The sequence below is a fragment of the Mustela erminea genome, chromosome 12 (assembly GCF_009829155.1).
Source record: "Mustela erminea isolate mMusErm1 chromosome 12, mMusErm1.Pri, whole genome shotgun sequence".
Classification (NCBI taxonomy): Eukaryota; Metazoa; Chordata; class Mammalia; order Carnivora; family Mustelidae; genus Mustela; species Mustela erminea.
In genome coordinates, this window is record NC_045625.1 from 5,699,621 (window position 1) to 5,718,132 (window position 18,512).

The window sequence follows — 18,512 nt, forward strand, 5'->3', positions numbered from 1 at the left end:
TCAACATGTTGTCTAAGGTCTCTTCAATGGAAAAGGATTTCTTGTGTAAATTCATCAACAGCAGCAGCTGCCTCATAGAAGCCTCAGAACAGCAGAAGCCCCCGAAATAAAGCATCAGCAAATCAAATCTGATGATACGTAAAAAGGCTAACACATCATAGTGGAAGTGGAGTTTATTCTAAGAATGCAAGGGAGGCTCAGCATTCAGAAACCAATCAGTGCTATTCATTAGGTTAACACCCAAAAAGGGAGAAGAGGCATATGAACATTTTGATAGTTGCAGAAATTTTCTTTTATAAAACTCAACACTCTCCATGGTTATTTAAAAAAAAAAAAAAAAAAAAAAAAAAAACTCCTAGGAGGAGTCCCTGGCTGGCTCAGTTGGAAGAGCATGGGACTCTTGATCTCAGGGTTGTGAGTTCAAGCCCCACGCAGGGTGTAGTAATTGCTTAAAACAAATGAACATAAATAAAAACAACTCCTGGTGAACTAGAAAAGGAAACTTTCTAAATCTGATAAAACCTATCAACAGAAGACCTATCCCAGACATTCTAATGATAGTTATTGGACTAACCGTAACTTAACTAATCTAACTAATAGTGAATTATTGAAAGCTATCCTGCAAGACCAGGAGTAAGACAAGAATGCTCACCATCCCTACTCCTAAGTGACACTGCACTGGAAGGCCCAGCCAGTGCAAGGAAGCAGGACAAAGAAAAAGATGGCAGAAGGACAAGAGAGGAAGAAATAAGGCATAGACAGTCACAAAGAATTGAAGGTAGGTTCTTAGATTTGATAAGTGATGTTAGCAGGACCATTAGATATATCATTAATAAGCAAAAACCAAATGAATTTCTAGAAACCAGAAATAAGTGGGAAATACAATTTTAAAAAAACATTGACTATCTAGTGATAAATCCATCATAAGATGTGAAAGACCTTCTAGCCGAAATCAATAAAATGTCCTAGAGTAAAAATATTTAAGACCTAAATGAATGGATATACCATGTTCATGGATTGGAACACTCCACACAACAAAGATGCCAATTCTCCCCCAAACTGAACTGTTGATTCAACTCAATCCCAATCTGTGTGCATATGTGTGTATAGAGATGGATACATTGATCCTAAAATCTATATAGAAATGCACATAGCTTAATGTATCCCAGGCACTCCTAAAAAAAAAACCAATGAGGGGTCACTTCCAAGATCAGATTATGAAAAGATGGATGCCTGCAATTCGGGTTCTCACTCTCCTTCCCTCCTGGGAAGCTCACCCTGTTGGAAGCCAGCAGCCCCATGCAGAAGTCCCCACAGTGACCAAGGCTGCCGATCCAAATGAGTGAGCTTGGAAGTGGGTGTCCCCCACCAAGACTTCAGATGACACCGCAGCCCTGGCCAGCAGCTGAGGCTGATCTAGGTTACCTGAGGCTGAGGAGTTTCCCAGAAGTTGAGTCTCTTGGTGCTAAACCTGGGACAGTCCCGGGGAAACGGGGATGGCTGGTCACCTGGCTGACAGCTCGACTATGTCCTCATGACAGACCTCAAGCCAAAGGCCCCCAGCTAAGCTGTGCCCAAATTCCTAAAGTCCGATCTTTTCAGTGCCTGTTTTGAGGTAACCTAGCATTCAGCAACAGATAACTAAGATGGTACTTCCTAAAAGGGTTTGGTCCCCAACGTCCATGCTCACCAGAGAAAGGCAAGCTAAAATTACAAGCCATCATGACACACACCCCAAAATGTGTAAAATGTCAAAAACAGGGAATATCCAGCATTGGCTGGGCTGCGGAGGAACTGGAACTCTGAGACAGTGCTAGCAGGGTCCAAAACGGGGGGCCACACGGGAACACTCGAGTGGCCTCTAGTGGAGCCAACGCACACATAACCTATGTCCCACAATCCTCCCCAGATGCACACTGAGGGAACACCTTGTCCACCTACCAGAAGGCCCATTCAAGAATGACCTTGTGGGGGTAGTCAACGCCCCCATTCCTCGCACACAGCACGGAGGACAGAACAGAGAGGAGGCAAACAAAAGAGGTATGGGAGAATCAAGAAGACAAAGGGAGACAGTCCTCTTGTGGCCACAGAGGCCTCTCCGGCCGCTACAACTCAGCACATCCAGCAAACTTGACTGGATGAAACAGAAACCATATCTGAGCTACAGAGCAAGAGACCTGAAGCTCACTCAGGGCTTCCATGGGCCACACACAGAGGGTGCACACGGCCCTCGCTCCCCACTCTGCCGCCTCCCAACGACTGTGCTTTTCAAAGCGTTTCCAATCCAGGGACATTTCTACTTAAGCAAACTCTCGGGCTGAATTGGGGCATATAAAAATGACAAAGACAGAGGGGCTGTAGCTGATTGGAACTCCAGCTCCAGGCCACCTCCTACCAGCTCAGCTCCAACTGGACAGGCCCCAAGGACCCCCAGGAGACCCAGTGAGTCCCAAGTGTCCTGTGACTGGCTTCCCACCCACCTTTGCCCCTAACTCCAAGCCCCAGTTCCCCCTCCACTCACCCCGGCTCTGGGTCCCGGACTATACCAGCCCATCATAGAGGGACAGTGCCTGCACGATGGAAGGGTCCGCCTTCGATCCTTCCTGAAACTCCTGCAGGGTCAGCTTCCCGTCGGCATTCTGCAAGCAGAGAGAGGGGGCTGAAGGTGAGGGACAACCAGTCTCCTAGGATAGGGACCTCAGGTCTGGACCCTGGAGCCCTGCTCCCCAAGTCCATCCCAGGACTGGCCCTGAGAGAGCTTCCAAAGTTAGGTCAGGAGGGAGACAGTGCGGCTCACTTGGTAGGAGGAGTCGGGTATCCGAGAGACCCGGGCACTTCCTGGGAAGGTGACCTTGGGCACGTGACCCGGGGCCCCTAACGCCATACTTATCATTATCATTGCAATGAGTTCCCATAAATGGCAGTCAGTCCCCAAGGGCTGAGAGTCCACTGCATTTCTCTGGGGTTACTCTTGCAAGGGCGTTTAAACCACTCCCAGAGCAGCCCACACCAGATGCCAGGAGACCCAACAGAGCTCACAAAAAAGGACTTGAGTGGGTCCCTCGGGCTAACAGTGATTTGGACCAGAATCCCTGTCTTGGAGCATCTCTCAAGGAAACCCGGGAGAACCCGAAGAGACGGCTCACTGCGGGCCCTGAGCTGCACTTCTCATGCATGGTCTCAGAGGCTCCTTGCGGCCGCCCTAAGAAGAGGCACGGCTCTTGTTCCCATTTTGCTGGTAAGGAAATTGAGGCTCTGTCACCACCCCAGGATCCTATGGCTAGTCACTGGGGAAGGTAGAATTTACGCCAGTCTGGGTGGGTGGTGGGCTCGGTTTCCCTACATAAAGGAGGTATGAATCAGGGAGATTTAAGGAGCGTGTGGTCTTGCCATTAAACAGCATCGAACCATCCAGTACAATGTCAATATCCCTCACTCCACACGCTGTGGACGCATCTTTTGATCATCGCCAAGAGATCTGCGCAGTCTGAACCTAGAGGTCTTCGCTGCCTCTCTGACATGTGCTGATCTCGGGCCCCAAGCTTTCCAGGCAGGCACCTGGACCCTGCCCACTGTCAGGAGAGCCCAGGTGGCTCTGTCGGTTAAGCATCTGCCTTTGGCTCAGGTCCTGATCCCAGGGTTCTGGGATTGAGCCCTCCATCGGGCTCCCTGCCTATTGGGGATGCCTTCTTCTCCCTCTCCCACTCCCCCTGCATGTGCTCTCTCTGTCAAAATAAAATCTTAAAAAAAAAAAAATAATAAGTCCTCTGTCACTGCAATTTGTGTTCTTTGATTTAAAGCAAGCAATACTGGGTTGCCCTACTCTCACCATATCAAATTTCCAATAAAAACAAAGTTATTTTGCTTTTTAAAAAGAGTTTGATATAAACAAGAACTTCTTAACCAGGGGGTCTGTGGCTAGAATGCAGCAGGTCTGTAAACTTAGATGGGAAAAAAATGAGGTCTTTCTTTCTTTTTCTTTTTTTTTAATATTTTTATTTATTTGACAGAGAAAGAGAGAGCACGAGCAGGCAGAGCTGCCGGCAGAAGGGGAAGGAGAAGCAGACTCCCCACTGAGCAGGGAGCCCCATGCAGGACTCGATCCCAGGACCCTGGGATCATGACCTAAGCCAAAGGCAGATGCTTAACCAACTGAGCCACCCAGGCACCCCAAAATGAGGTCTTTCTAGTCACTAACTCGTAACTGAAATATAGCTTTTCCATCCACGATGCTAGTAGGTGACAATGCCCGAGAGAACCAGCCGCACCTGGGACCTGTGTCAACGGTGGGGGTCACGGGCCATGTCACAGCACATCACAGACACCGCGGGCATCACGAATGCCTGCCATTGCTTTGAAACTGGGGGGTGGTGACACCCACCGTTACACCTTCTTCTTAAACTTCATAAAGAAGCGTACAGAATGCTGTATCACAGATTCTTTTAAAAGATATTTTGAAGGCTGTATTCCAAAATCATTAACTTCCTTTTTGATCCAATAGACTTGACTGGATGTGCTGAAAACTGTTATTTGAGACACCCAGAGACTTCTCCAGTATGCCCAAGGGGTCCAGGTCAAGAAGTAAAAACGGTTAAGAATCCTGGCTGCGGAAAGAAGTGCTGGCTTTACTTTCTTAAAACTCTGGACAGTTGACACGGATGGCTGCTGGCCTGCATGGACCGGCTCTGCATCTCCGAGGGTCTGCACGGCTCCTCCACCGCGGCCCAGGGTCTCCGCCCCCGCCCCCACGCCTTACCTCCCTGGTCAAGGACCAGCCTCACCCACGGCTCACCTTGTCCATCATGGCGAAGATCCGGTCCACCCTCTTCTCGGGGGTGTTCTCCTCCTCGGGGAGCTCCACGGTATTCCCCTGCCAGAGAGAGACACCCTGGGCGCTGCGCTCCTGGCCATACGGCTTTGGGGTCCGGGACAAAACTATGGCCCCAGATCTGGGCGGGCTCCCCCTGCCGGATGCTCTCCCCCCCCCACCCCTGCCCTCTCTGCCTCCTGCCCTGGAAAGCTCTGCCCCTCCCCCCTCAGCCCCAGACACCCCAGCCGCGGGCCACCGCACAGATGCACAGCGACCCCTCTGCTTGCCAACCCAGCCCCGGCGAGAGAGCGGCTGCGGGAGCGGACTCCCTCTAAGGGCCGACCAGGCCCTGTCCCTACACATGAGGCTCCTGCTGCCTCTCCTACCCCACAGGGCCCAGGCCTCACCACCATCTGGTAAATGGCGTCCACAATGTCCAGCATCTCGTTCCTGGTGATGTAGCCGTCGTTATCCAGATCGTAGAGCTTGAAGGCCCCTGCGATCGAGCAGCGGGGCGGAGTCACCCCCGGCGGGAGGCGGGGCCTGACGGGCTCTGTCCCGCCCCTGCCCCGCCCCCAGCCCCCCAGCCCCACAGCATGCCGGGGAGCCCCACTACTCCTCCGCAAATAGGATTCACATCAGGACAAACAGGGACCGACAGACACACACACACACACACACACACATCGACACAGGTACCATTTCAACTAGGGGTGTGTTTTTGTTCTTTTGTTAAAGGAACTAAAAGTAAAAAGAAGGGGGCTCTGGCTCTGCAGAGCTGGTCTCCCCACCAAGTGTCAGCCTCCTCCCCACCCAACTCACTCCCCTCCCGCAGTCACGGAGCTCCCTGCTAGGGGGTCAACTTAGAAAATAAAATAATATGCCCGGAATGGGGGTGAGGTGGGGGTAGATTTTACAAGAATAAAATCCTCCTTTATTCCTAAAAAAGAAGAAGAAGGAGGAGGAGGAAAGAGAAACCACTGTTTTCGTGTTGCCAACGGCCCAAGAGAGCGGTGGATTCTGGCTCAGCTCTTTCCACCCTGGCTCCAGACTCCCTTTTGCCCCTGCCCGCTCTGCCCTGGGGCCTCGCACATGCCGTTCCCCTGTTCCACACACCTTCTCCCCTCCTCCCACCCACGCCAGCTGTCCCCCGACCAGGCTCAGCAACTGACCCCTCAGAGCCCGGCGGGCTCCTGTCTGCTCACCCTCCCTTTCCTGCCTCTGTGGCGGTTTTATGGGATTTTTCAAAATCATGTCCCCAGGCTAGACTGACAAGCACAGGAGCGGTCGCCTGCCTGTGTGCTTCTCTCGTGGCTCCCTGGCCTCCTTGCCAGCATCGACCGTGGCCGTGGCTGTGGCTGTGGCCGTGGATCTCTGCTGAGTGAGTGAGTAAGTGCATGAATGAGACCGGTCATCAAAACAGCGCCAGCGCCGGAACCGGGTCTTTTAACACAAAGGCTACACTACCTGCGGTCCTCGTGTATGCCTGTTGACAGCCCCATCTGTCCACCCTGCCTCGGTAAGCTGTGTTCCTCCTCCATGGTCACCCCCAGGGAAGCTCCTCTGACCCATAAAGGCAGGACATCTGTGCCATCTCTCAGCCCTGGACCAACAGCCAGGGCCCAGCCAGGGGCTGCCTGGCGGAACCCAGGGACAGGACTTACACCGAAGTTTCTCGTCCAGGGTTCCCCTTGAGGTCACCGACAGTGCCTGGATGAACTCGGAGAACTCAATCCGCCCGTCCTGATGGGAGAGAGGGGCAGGGTGGCCCCGGTCAGTACTGGATCTCTGGTCAGGCCGGGCCTTGGGTGTGTGATGGGCGACGGGCAGGCACCAGATACCCACAACCGAAGGACAGACACCCAGGCAGAGAGGACGGGAGACAGGGGACAGGGACGGGCTGGGGGGTAGGATCACAGATGAATCAGGCCAGGCAGAAGGAACAGAAGAAAGAGTGAGGCCAAAGCCAGAGCCCAACTCCACATCTGATGGGAGAAAGAGCCAGAAGGTGCCGCCAATACACACCCCCCCTCTCCGGGCAAGGGCCGCCTGGAGATCCCCTTTCCCCTTGGCCCAGAGCCCCAGGCTCCCAGACTTTGGAGGAGGGCAAGGCTCTAGATTGTTTAATCCCACCTGTTCGTTTTGCAAATAGGGAAACTGAGGCTGGGGGAGGGCAGAGCTCTTCCCAGGGCCAGGCAGTGTGACTGTCAGCCTGAGGGCACCTGGGGAGAAAGCCGGGGTGTGACAATCCAAGTCCGAGGGCCCAACAGGACAGAATGCGAAAACAAGTTACAGTAAATCCACCGTGAACACGAGGAAGCCTGGAAAAATACAGGCGTGGGACACGGTGCTGAGGACTGTGGGGGCCTGACAGTGGATCCGCCAAGATGAGACTCGAAAACACGATGCTCTGCGAAAGCAGCCGGGTGTGAATGACCGCCCCACACCCTCGGTTCTGTCTGCTGCTCAGAGCCTCAGTTTCCCCATCTGCAAAACGGGGGTGTTCAAAGGACATACCCCGCAGGGAGCTGGTTGTAAATAGTCCACCTAGAAAGCTTTGCACACAGTCCATGCTCGGTGGATATCAGTGCGGATGATTCTAAATCTGGTCATTATCCCTGTAGGCATTTGCATTCTGTGCTTGTAAGAAAAAGGTCAAGGTATACATATGTGTGCGTGCGTGTACGTCTCCGTGGAGCAGGTGTAAGCGTGTGCGTTGCATTTATGTGTGCACGAGTGTGCATACGCAGGCGTGTGTGCCTGTGTGTGCATGTGCACACTGCGTGTGTGCGTGCGTGTGTGTGCCTTCTCCAGAAGGGAACGCTGGCAGAAAAGCGTGGGTGTGGAGGTGCAGCGGGCGCCTGCCGGAGGGAGGGGGCTCTGCGCCGGGCGCGGGCCCGTCCATGCCCAGCTCACCTTGTTTTCATCAAACACGTTGAAAACAAACGTGGCAAACTTGGTAGGATCTCCAAATGGGAAGAACTGCTTGTAGATTTTCTGGAAGCCTGCAGCATCCAGCTGCCCGCTGGGGCAGTCCTTGATGAAGCCTTTGTACCTAGAGGTAGCAGACCAGGCCAGAGAGGGGAAAGGAGGCGCTGACATCACGCTCCTGCCGGCAGGAGGCTGTGAGCCCTGTGGGGGGTGTTGGGCTGCACTTTCTCTGCCTCTGGCCAGCTGGGTGACCTGGAACAGGTGACTGCATCTCTCAGAGCCTCAACCGTGCAAGGGGGATAAGAGGTACCGTGAGAATGAACCCCCCTGCCTGTCCCCCAACCACGCGGCGGGGCTAAAACAAAACTCACCCGAACCAGCTCCCCAAAGGAGCGCTCTTACACCAACCACTCCCGCCTCCCCCACCTTCTCCCCTGAGCCTCTCCTGACACCACAGAGTAGGCAGAGCCACCATATGGGGCCGGCAGCTGGCTCCTCCCACACGCCTGCGCCCCACAATATGCACACCCCCTCCCCCACCTTTGTTCCCAGGGATCTGCGCTGAAGGACGCGGGGAGCAGGGCAGCGAGCGCACAGGGTGCTCTGGTTTGTTCCAGCATCCTGCAGCCACAAGAGCCCACGGACAGCGGCCTGGCTTTGTACTCCAAATCCCAGCTTTGCTCCTTGCTGGCTGTGCAACCTTGGGCAAGTGCCTTCCCGTCTCTGAGCCTCCATCCCCTCCTCCATAAACGGGGCCAGCTCCCACAGCTATCTTGTTGGGATCAGATGAGATGATCATGTAACATACTTACCCCAGGGCTGGGCATAAGAGATCAGCAGCAGCATGATCTTTAGTGTTATGAACTCAGAGGAGTTGTTGTAAAACAATTCATGAGTCGGCTCCTGTGTGTAGCTTAGCAACCCAGCTGGAGGAGGAGATTTCCCAGCATAAAGGGAAGGGAGCGAGCCACCAGCCATTATCTGCTCCCAGCCCTTCGCTCTCTGCGCTCTTCCCTGCAAACACATTCTCCCGGGCCGCCCACGCAGCCGGTGAGCAGGGCTGCAGTTAAGCCCATTTAAAGGATGGGAAAGCTGAGGCTCAGGAGGGGGACTTGCTCATCCTTGCAATCCAGACTGGAGCTGGGTGGAAGGCAGACACTGAAGAAACCAGATGCTCAGAGACACAGGGTCGCTGAAATTCACCTGCCGCATTGTTCCAAGACCCTCGTGTCCAGGGAGGGGATTCCGGGCACCCGCTGTCCTCCTGCCCCCAGGGAACAATCTAACGGGCCTGGGGGGACACTTCACACGTAAGGACCTAAAGGGACACCTAGGAGACTCAGGGATCTACAGCCTCAGAACTGAGATCAGATGTGAACAAGAAAATAAGAGGGGCGCCTGGTGGCTCCGTCGGTTAAGTGTCTGCCTTAGGTTCAGGTCATGAGCTTGAGCCTGGCATCGAGCTCCCTGGTCAGCAGAGCGCCTGCTTCTCTCTCTCCCTCTGCTGCCTCTCCCTGCTTGTAAGCACACTGTCTCTGTCAAATAAATAAATAAAATCTTAAAAAGAAAAAAAAAGAAAAGATTCTTGCTAATGTATCAGCTGCTCCTCGGGCGTGAGTGTTGTTGGGGTGCAGGGGAGGCTGGAAGATGGAATGTGGTGGGGGGCTTCATGCCTGGGGTGGGCTGAAGTGGGCGCCCACAGCCGGCCCTCCCATGGCGGCCCCAACCTCACCCTCCGCCTGGACCTTTGGCAACAGTCCCCAAGCCCCGGGTGCTGAGCTCAGTCTTCACGGCTGTTCCTCGGGAGTCGCCTCTGCCCTGCGAAGTGGGCTCGCAGATGAGGCAAGAGGTCGGGCACCCTTCCCACCACCGGAACCAGGAAGGGACCCAGCCCGTGCAGTTCCCTCCCCTAAATTCTCCTTCCCAGCGGGGTGCTCTTGGTCCAAGCTTCATAGCCAGGCAGGACACACACACACACAGCCAGGGAGAAGCATTTCAAGGACAATATCTGGTCCATGAGCCCAGGCTCCCTGGCCAAGACAGGTCCCTGGGCAGGAGGAGGGGAAGTGTCTGGTGCCAGGACTTGGGGGTCATGTGGGGGCAGGCTCCAACGTCCCCAGATCCCTCTGGATGCCTGATTGGGGGGCCTCCCCCTGAGCTTCTCATTTCCCCACAATGGGTATATGTTACTTAAATGATCCGCAGAGACTGTTAAAAACAATAAAGAGAAGACAAAAGCCTCCCTGGAGGGTCCCTGCGGGTGGCTCCCCAGGGGGGCGGGCTCTTGGACTAGAAGGAGGTTAGCTCAGCGGCAGGAGCCCTCAGCAGGGAGAGCAGCTGCCTGAGCCCGCAGCGGAGGTCCTGCGGGGGTAACCGGGGACAGGCAGGGGCGCAGGAGGCCAGCCTCAGTGGGGAGCCTTCGGGGGGCCTGTCCGGTTCCCCCTGCAGAGGCTGTCATGGTGGGGCCCCAGGAAGCCCACCTGCAGGGGAGATGCCAATTAGAGGCTGCCCAATGGCCCGGCCTCCTCTTGCCGGGCACCTCCCCCTTCCACACTCAACCCCTAGGGCCTCGAAGGTTCCTCTGCTCCCTCAGCCCCCAGAGACGCCAGCACACCATGTCCTGTTTGTCTCCAGGCTGTGTCCCCGTCCGACTGTAACCTCCCTGACGCAGTAGTGCCCTGTGCCCAGGACAGGTGCTGGTGTACGATGGGGGTTCAGTAAATGTCTGTCCAAAGAGATGGATGGATGGACGGATGGATGGATGGACGGATGGGCATACAAACTGCCAGGCAAGGACAGAGGGAGGGCAAGCCCAGGCATCTGGTACCTCCCTGAGCCCCGAGGACCCTGGCCAGAACCCGAGAGCTTCCTTCAGATGGCTAAAGAACCACGGATGTCCCCCTACCCTCTGCGACAGGGAACTGGGGGTCTCAGAGAGGGCGAGAGAGCGGCTCAAGGTTGCACAGATCGTTAGCCGCAGGACCAGGGCTCAGACCCAGGTCTCCTGCCTCCCACCCACGCCTCCTCCAGCCGGTGGAAACACAAAGCACGTGCCCCCCAACCACTGTGCCACCCCGTCATTCATCATTAGAAGGCGGGGGCACCCTGCCTCGCCGGAGCAGAGACGGGGGAGCTGTCCCAGACACCCTGGTTACCCCGACTCCTAATTCACCCTGTGAGTTGTCACAGCTCTGGGCAGGACTTCACAAAAGGGTCCAGTCCTGAGGCGCCGCCTACCCTCCAGCGGTGGGACACCCCACCCCGGCACATGCCCCCTCCCCACTGCCTGCAGGGCACCGGGGATGGAGGGGGAGGGGCTGCTGCCTCATGATGAAGTGCATGTCCGGGACTTCTGTCCCCAGGACGACTGAGCGACGTGACCCCATCCCCCTCCCATGGCCAGGCCTCAGGTTCCAACAAGCCCAGGTCCCTTCCGCTCTCCTTTAGACACACAGCGGACGGGAAAGCTGCGCCAAGCCTGGCCCCATCCTGTCTCACTGGGAGAGGGACCTCGAGGGACCCCTTCCCTGCAATGCCCCTCAGTTTCCCTGCAGCTAAAATAAGTGACCCAGACCGGCTCCGGAGGCAGGGTTTCCCCACCACAGCACCTCTGACATTTGGGGTTGGAAGATTCTCCGGGGCGGGGGGGGGCTGTCCTGTGGCCCTAGCCTCCATCTGCTAGCTATCCGTAGTACCTGCCTCCAAGTTGGGACAAAGGTGTCTCCAGACAGAGGCCAAATATCCCCCGGGAGCGCAACCACTCCAGCTGAGAACCACCGAACTACACGTCCTCTGGGAACCCCATGAGCTAGAGGGGGTCTGGCACCTGAGTCTTCTGTGCTCCTGAGTGACAGCTACTACCGGGGCCTACTGAGAGCCAGAAAAATGGCTACGTGCCTTCTAAGCCTAATTTCACCCCATGATCCCAATGAGCCCAGGAGGCAAGGACGATTATGCCCATTTTACAGATGGGGAAACTGAGGCTGGGGAAGGTTACGTCTTGCCCCGGCTCAGGGCCATCACTCAGCACCCCTTCTGTTCAGCCCTCACCTCCCCCTCTACCCTGCTGCCTCCCACCCACCTTTTCCTTCTCAGCTTCTATGTTTCCCTTAGAGACACGCCCCCTGGCCACTGCAGACAGTGTCACGCTCTGGGACCAACAGTCCCCGCAAGTCAAGTGTCATATGCGGTGGAAAGGAAGCAGGGAAGATCTTTTTATTTTGTTTATTATTACTAGCTCCATGCACTGAACATGCACAAATTCCAAAATTTGTAAAAGAAGTTTACAATTTTTTTTTAGTTTACAATTTAGTTTACAGTTTTCTTTATAAAAGAAGTTTTAATTTTTTTAGAGTTTAAAGAACTGAAAAGGAAGGGCTCGGGCTTCCCCATTAGATGTGGCTCAATCCCAGGACCAACCTGGACCTGTGTGTGACCCTGGGCAGGTGACTTCCTCTTCCTGAGCCTCAGTTTACCGATCCATGATGTGGGAACCAACACAGCACCTACCCCCAGGACCTGGATGAGCTTCAGCAAATGGCAACAGTGTGATAGATGGCAAAGGACGTCCTGGACATCTGCCGGATGCCAAGCTCCAGCCCCAAACTCTCCCACAGAGCAGAGCCCCAGATGTCACGGACACGGACCGCCCCCAGCCTGGCCACCCTGTCCTGCCAGGTGCCCCAAGGAGCAGGCTCCAGTGTACCAAGACCCCTGATGCCTTGTGCGGAGGCCACTCCCATAACAGCCTTAATGGTTAGGATAGTAAATTTCAGGTGATGTGTATTTCACCACATTAAAAAAAAGTAACTAAAATCATTACAGAATATTCTAGATCAGGTATAAAAATAACAAATACAGACACAGTTTGGTTTAAGACAGCATGCGATATAGAAAATCCTACATAATAAGAGTTGTTTATATCCATATAGATCCTTGAACCTCGAACACAATTGACCATCATCTGCTAAAAAATGAGCTACTTTTAAAAAGGGTGCTGGGGTGCCTGGGTGGCTCAGTGGATTAAAGCCTCTGCCTTCGGCTCGGGTCATGATCCCAGGGTCCTGGGATCAAGCCCCACATTGGGCTCTCTGCTCGGCAGGGAGCCTGCTTCCTCCTCTCTCCTCTCTCTCTGTTCCTACTTGTGATCTGTCACATAAATAAATAAAAAATCTTTAAAAAATAAATAAATAAATAAAAAGGATGCTGCCAAAAAAAAAAAAAAATGCTACTGCAGAAAACGAAACCTTTGAAAAACCAAACCAAACTACAATCATGGCTCTCCCTAGATTTGCCTTCTCTTTTGTAAACCGTCCTTAGTTACTAGGACTCATGGAAGCTAATTTTTTATATTAAGTCATCTTTTTATTGAGGCAAGAAGATGACATTTTGTTCAATCAGTTATCTTGGTACCTGTCGCCAGCCTTGAAATCTTGTTCGAGGATAAGGGTCTTGGCTCCCTGGGGGCCAGAGGCGGGTCTGGGAATCGCACAGAAAGCAATGTGGCCAAGCCCGGGAAACAGGCACAGCGTCTGAGCGCACCGGGGACATGCTGTCCGGCCACCTAAGCACAGGCATTTGATGGGGTTGGCTATGTTGCGGGGCCGGCAGTTCGAGACAGGGTGGGGATAAAAACAGAAAGTCACAGGCCTGACCAGTGCTCTCTTACACATCTTTGAAAGGCAAAGGACTAAAGAAACCTGTCATTTCATAAAGCAGCAAAGGCTGAATGCCACTTCCGGAAGGGGCTTCCCCACCATGCCAGCCTGGGCTGTGCCTGTGTCCCCCTCCTCCAGGGGACTCCAGGCACCTGTCTCCACCTGCCCCCAGTCCCCCTGCACTGGCCTGGCACATAGCAGGTGCTCAGTAAAGACTTTCTGAACAGACAACTGAACGGAGAGTGAATGAACGAATCCTTGCTGTGATACGGGGGTCCGACTCCATCCCTGCTTCCCATTCTCGGAGGACCCCAAGCAAGGCCCAAAGGCCCCAGCCTGCTAGGACTTTCTGGGATTCCGTGGTCTCAGTTCCCAGGGAACCCCGCCGCATGGGAGCCAGCTCGAGGCCAGGCCCTCTCCGGGCCTGCATGCCCCTCTCCCGCAGGCCGAGGGTAAAACAGCCTTCTGCGGCGGGAAGGGTGAGGGATAGACGGATACACGGGAGCGCTTTGCCCCCACCCGCCACCCGCCACCCGCCGCCGCCAGCGCGGGCCCAGCTGCCTCCGAGGTGCACCTGACGGATTCTTCTCCCATTCTCTCTCAAACAACCCCCTCCCGTGCTGCTCCTCTCGCTGCGCAGATCCTGGAGGAGGATCCCACGCACACCCATGAGGAAGAAGCCTCTTCCTTCCTGCCCTCCCTGCCTGCTCCAGCCCCCATGGTCTTCTGTCTGCTTTCTCTCTGTCCTCCGAGCGATGGCAACTTCACAATCATCCGCAAGGGCCTGGGACCTGCCGCAGCTTCTTAGCCCGCACTGCGGGTCCTCACCTTCCACGGCAACAAGCCGGGCTCAGCATGTGGACCCCGACACTAGCCTGACCTCTCAGCCTCCAGCCCCCTCCCTGCAAATACAGAGAACCATACAGCAGCGCGGGGTAGGGAGCCCCTGAGATGACCCCGAGGGGGCCGCCAGCAGGAGCCTGGTGTAGACTGAGCCCTGATGAGGCTGGCCTGGGCACCCCACGGCTGCAGGCTGGCCTGCGCTCCTGACAACCTGGGGCCTGGGCTCTCCCGAAGACCTGCGCCCGACCAGCACCAAGGCCCAAGTGCAACTCCAGGCTCTGCTTCTGCTCCCTGGGCAGGCTATGACCAATCATAGAATCATGTAAGAGCCCTGGGCCTTGGGCTTAGCCGGAGGAACAAGGGGCTCTTAATCTTGAGGTTGTGAGTCTGAGCTCCATGCTGGGTGCAGAGATGACTTAAAAATAAAATCTTAAAAAAAAAAAAAAAAAAAAAAAAGGAGGGTTCCAGGGTGGCTCAGTGGGTTAAAGCCTCTGCCTTCAGCTCGGGTCATAATCACGGGGTCCTGGGATTGAGTCCCGCATCGGGCTCTCTGCTCGGTGGGGAGCCTGCTTCCTCCTCTCTCTCTACCTGCCTCTCTGCCTACTTGTGATCTCTGTCTGTCAAATAAATAAATAAAATCTTTAAAAAAAAAAAAAGGGAAAAAGCCCTGGGCCTTGGTTCCCCGCTGCATTGTGGCTACTGAAAGTCTGCACAAAATAAGGGGATCCTAGAGCATGCTGGAGAAACAGAGACTGGGTGGTCAGGGCATGCCTCTCCGAAGAGAGGACCCTGGGCTGGTGATGCCAAGACCTGGGTGCAGAGGGAACAGCAAGGATGAGGGGTTCAGAGGTAGAAATGAGCATGGTGTGGGTGAGGGTCAGCAAGTGTGTGTTGGGGGGGGTGCCCAGTGAGGCCATGGGAGAAGGGGAGGTGAGTGATCCTGGGAAGCCCACGTTTTCCCAGGGAGGGCTGGCGTCAGCACTGCCCCCAGCTGTTGGGTGCCCCAAGAGCTGTCTGAGATATGAAAGGGCTGCCTGGGGGCTGTGGTGGCAAAGTGTCCTCTGAGAACGGCCCAGGGCCCTTGGGACACAGGAGCTCATCTTACCTGCTTCCTGTGCAAAAGACAGAGGGGACGGCGGGCCACCTACAGTGCCAGTGAACCAGTGACATTCGGGCCAGTTGAGGAAGAACAGAAGGGCTCATTTTGTTTGCCAGCAACAATGGCACTGGCCGCCCAGAGCCCTGGAGGAAACTGATCGAGTGCTATAATCTGTGATCCATTACCAATGTCTGCTGTGGGCACCAGCGGAGAGGGTGGAGGTATGAGTGTCCCTGTTTAACTATCCCCAGGTTAGCTTCGCCCTATGGGATTCTAGAACACCACAGTGAGGTGGGTCAGGGACTGACCCAGGAAGGCCAGTGGAAAGCACTGAGTCGGCTGTCTCCTAGGCTTGAAGGCACCACCAAAATGAACCAAAGGACATGTACTTGAGGCCCACAGAACTTTCTGGCAAAGAAAGATCAGTTCTTGTCTTTATAAGCTCTTCAGAGAGAGTCACCCTATGGCAAGGGCTGCATGTCACAAGGCCCAGGGCCCCGGCTCTGTTACAGCAGCCTCCACGACGGCTCTCCAGGGGCCAGCCTCTACGGCCTCTGTGCTGTTCCTTGAACACACCAAGTCTATTCCCCGTGCACCTGCCGATTGCTCTTCCCTGTGCCTGGAACTCCCCTCCACGGCCAAGTCCTTGTCCAGGTTGTAGCTGAAATAGCAGCTTGGCAAAGGAACCAAAGTCACTCCACCTGTCTGGGCCTCAGTTTCCCCATTGTCATAATGAGAAGGGGACTTGGAGGACTGCTCCATGGCTCGTACTGATGACGATACTGAAATCATTATTATTAGCACCGCCGGCAGAGAGAATGTAACTAGGCTGTGCTCCAGACAGTTTATGTGAATTAGATCATTTGTTCTTTACAATATTCCTATAAAGGTTAACTCTCCAGATGGGAAAACCAAGGTACCGACATGTCCAATAACTTGCTCCAGATTGCTCACGCAAGTCCTGGGGTGTGGGTCCCCAAGCCCGGCGCCCTGGTTCCGAAGCCCGTCTGGCCGCTGTGCTCTGCCTTCCCCTGGTGGAAGCACACGTGTGAGCAAGGCAGGGCCCAGGGGCTCAGCAGCCCCATCTAGGAAATGCCGCCGTGTTGGGTCACTTCTCTGGGTGACAGCAGGGAGGAACTGAATGAGGCCACGCCTGAGAGCTCGCTAAGCACACGGCAGCACTGGGAAAGCATCCGCCAAGCTCTCCAGGACAGATCGCAGCCCTGTCGGACCCCAGGGCAGCTCCGGGGAGTCAACAGCAACGTACGTGAAGCATGGGACGTGCTTCCTGGGAGCGGAGCACCTGCCGTGGCCGGGCTCTGGGGGCACAGGGGCAAACGGAACAGGGCCTGCCCTCAGGGCCAGGAAAGGAGGCAGGGAGGCTCACAGATGAGTAACTGTTGCCAGTTGAGTCTGCAGCTGTGGTGGGTCCCCTAAGCTAACCTGAGGGCCCAGGCGGTCTCAGGAATGAAGCCCTGAGGGTAGGGAGATAGGAGCCAAGCAAAGAGGCGGAGGGGTGTCCCCAGGAGTGGGGGAGGCCAGGCCAAGGTCGGGAAGGCCCAGGGGGCAAAGTGAGTTCAGGAACAGACAGCAATTCAGGCAGGTCAGGGGGCAGAAGGAGATGGTGGTGAGACTGGCAGGGTCAACAGGGTCAGACCACACCCGTCCTCATCCCCATATAACCATGCCAAAGGAAGGTTTTAAGCAGAAGCCAAACACTGGCAGGTTTTTGTTCAACAATGACTCCTCTGGCTGTCAGGTGGGAAGGAGGGGGATTATGTACAGACGGGGAATCCCGGAAGGCTTCCTGGAGGAGGTGATATGCAGGAGAGCTTCGGGAAAGACGATTATCAGTTGGCCTAGGAAGGTCAAAAAGAAGGGTGGGTAGTTCCGGCGGGGAGATATGCAGACAAAGGCCCAGGAAGGAAGGGCGGGGAGTTCTGGAAGACAGAGCCGTGGTGATAAAGACCTAGAAGTAGGAACGTTTCTGGAACGCTCACCTGGGGAAGCGGAGAAGTGAAAAGGAGGTCAGAGGCAGATCAGACCCACATGTTGGTCCTCGGATGTAGGGGCGGAAAAGGCGGCAGCTGCTGCTCCCTCAAACATGCGCTCCTCCCCTGCTCCCGCCCCACCAACTCCTCAGGAGGAACCAGCTCACCATCTGGGTTCTGGCCACTGGTCTAGATGTCCAGCAGGGGTCAGCAAAGCTGGGCAGGGCGGCCACAGCTCTTGCCCTCCACAGCCTGGACTCAGGGACAGGGAGTTGTACGGAGTGGCCCCTAGGGGAGCCTGGCCCTGCACACCCCACCCCCCGAGCTGCCCCAGAGTCTCCGGGCATGGATCCTTGCAGGCCTGCCACGCCCTGGCTGTGATGGGGGCCCTCTCTAGGCCTCAGTTCCCCATCTGAACGGCACACAGAAGACCACCCACCGTGGCTGTCATCTTTTGGGCACGGTGCTATGACCCTCACAGGGAATGTCTTCCCAGTACATCATCATTCCCATCACACGCATGGGGAAACTGAGGCTCAGAGAATCACTTGAGGCCTGGTCAGGATTCTAGATCCATTTCTCACCCACCCAACTTGCCTGGAAGTTCTCCAGGCTTGCCTCCTCCCCTCCGCACCCCCCCACCTCAAGTCTCCCTTCATGTGAGCCTCCCCTGCCAGCTCCTCATTCTGAGACATTCCACAGGGGACCAGGGGACAATCAGCATGCCGCTCCCTCTCCCCCAGCCCAGGCAGGCATCACTCCTCCATCCCAGCCCACGTCAACCGCTCACTGCTATACTTTCCCTCCACTCCATGACATACAGCCTCAGAATCCTTCTTAACCCAGCCCTCTGGGCAGCCACTACAGACTGATGAGAGCTGGCATCCAAGAGAAAACCTGTTTGCCATCCTTGGCCCAGTCTCACCAACCACTTTATAGAAAAGGTGACTGAACCCCAGAAATGGGAAGAGACTTCTCAAGGCCACTGGTGACTTAGTGACAAAGCCAGGCCTGGGACCCAGTCTCCAGACACGTTTCTGGTCCCAACCCCTCTCTTTGGTGAGCAGGGCCTGATGGTCCCCAGAGATGACACACGAGGCAAGGAGTCCCCAACACCCACCTCCACCCCAGTTCAACTGGCCCTACACCAGCCCTCTGGGGACAAAAGAATCTAAGCGAAG

At 55.3% G+C, this 18,512-nt stretch overlaps 1 protein-coding gene across 2 annotated transcripts in view; it reads right to left on the bottom strand.

Annotated features, from left to right (window-relative positions):
- NCS1 (neuronal calcium sensor 1) overlaps positions 1–18,512 on the bottom strand; it is a 50,751-nt gene that overhangs the window by 8,159 nt on the left and 24,080 nt on the right. The window contains exons 3-7 of one of the 2 annotated variants that reach the window (XM_032307569.1): positions 7,727–7,865; positions 6,475–6,553; positions 5,218–5,306; positions 4,793–4,870; positions 2,522–2,639 (exon numbers count right to left, since the gene is read on the bottom strand). In XM_032307569.1, coding sequence (XP_032163460.1) covers positions 2,541–2,639; positions 4,793–4,870; positions 5,218–5,306; positions 6,475–6,553; positions 7,727–7,865 — 484 coding nt within the window. In that variant the 3' untranslated portion in view covers positions 2,522–2,540. The remainder of the gene's footprint in view (positions 1–2,521; positions 2,640–4,792; positions 4,871–5,217; positions 5,307–6,474; positions 6,554–7,726; positions 7,866–18,512) is intronic. The other variant, XM_032307568.1, reaches the window with a different exon arrangement.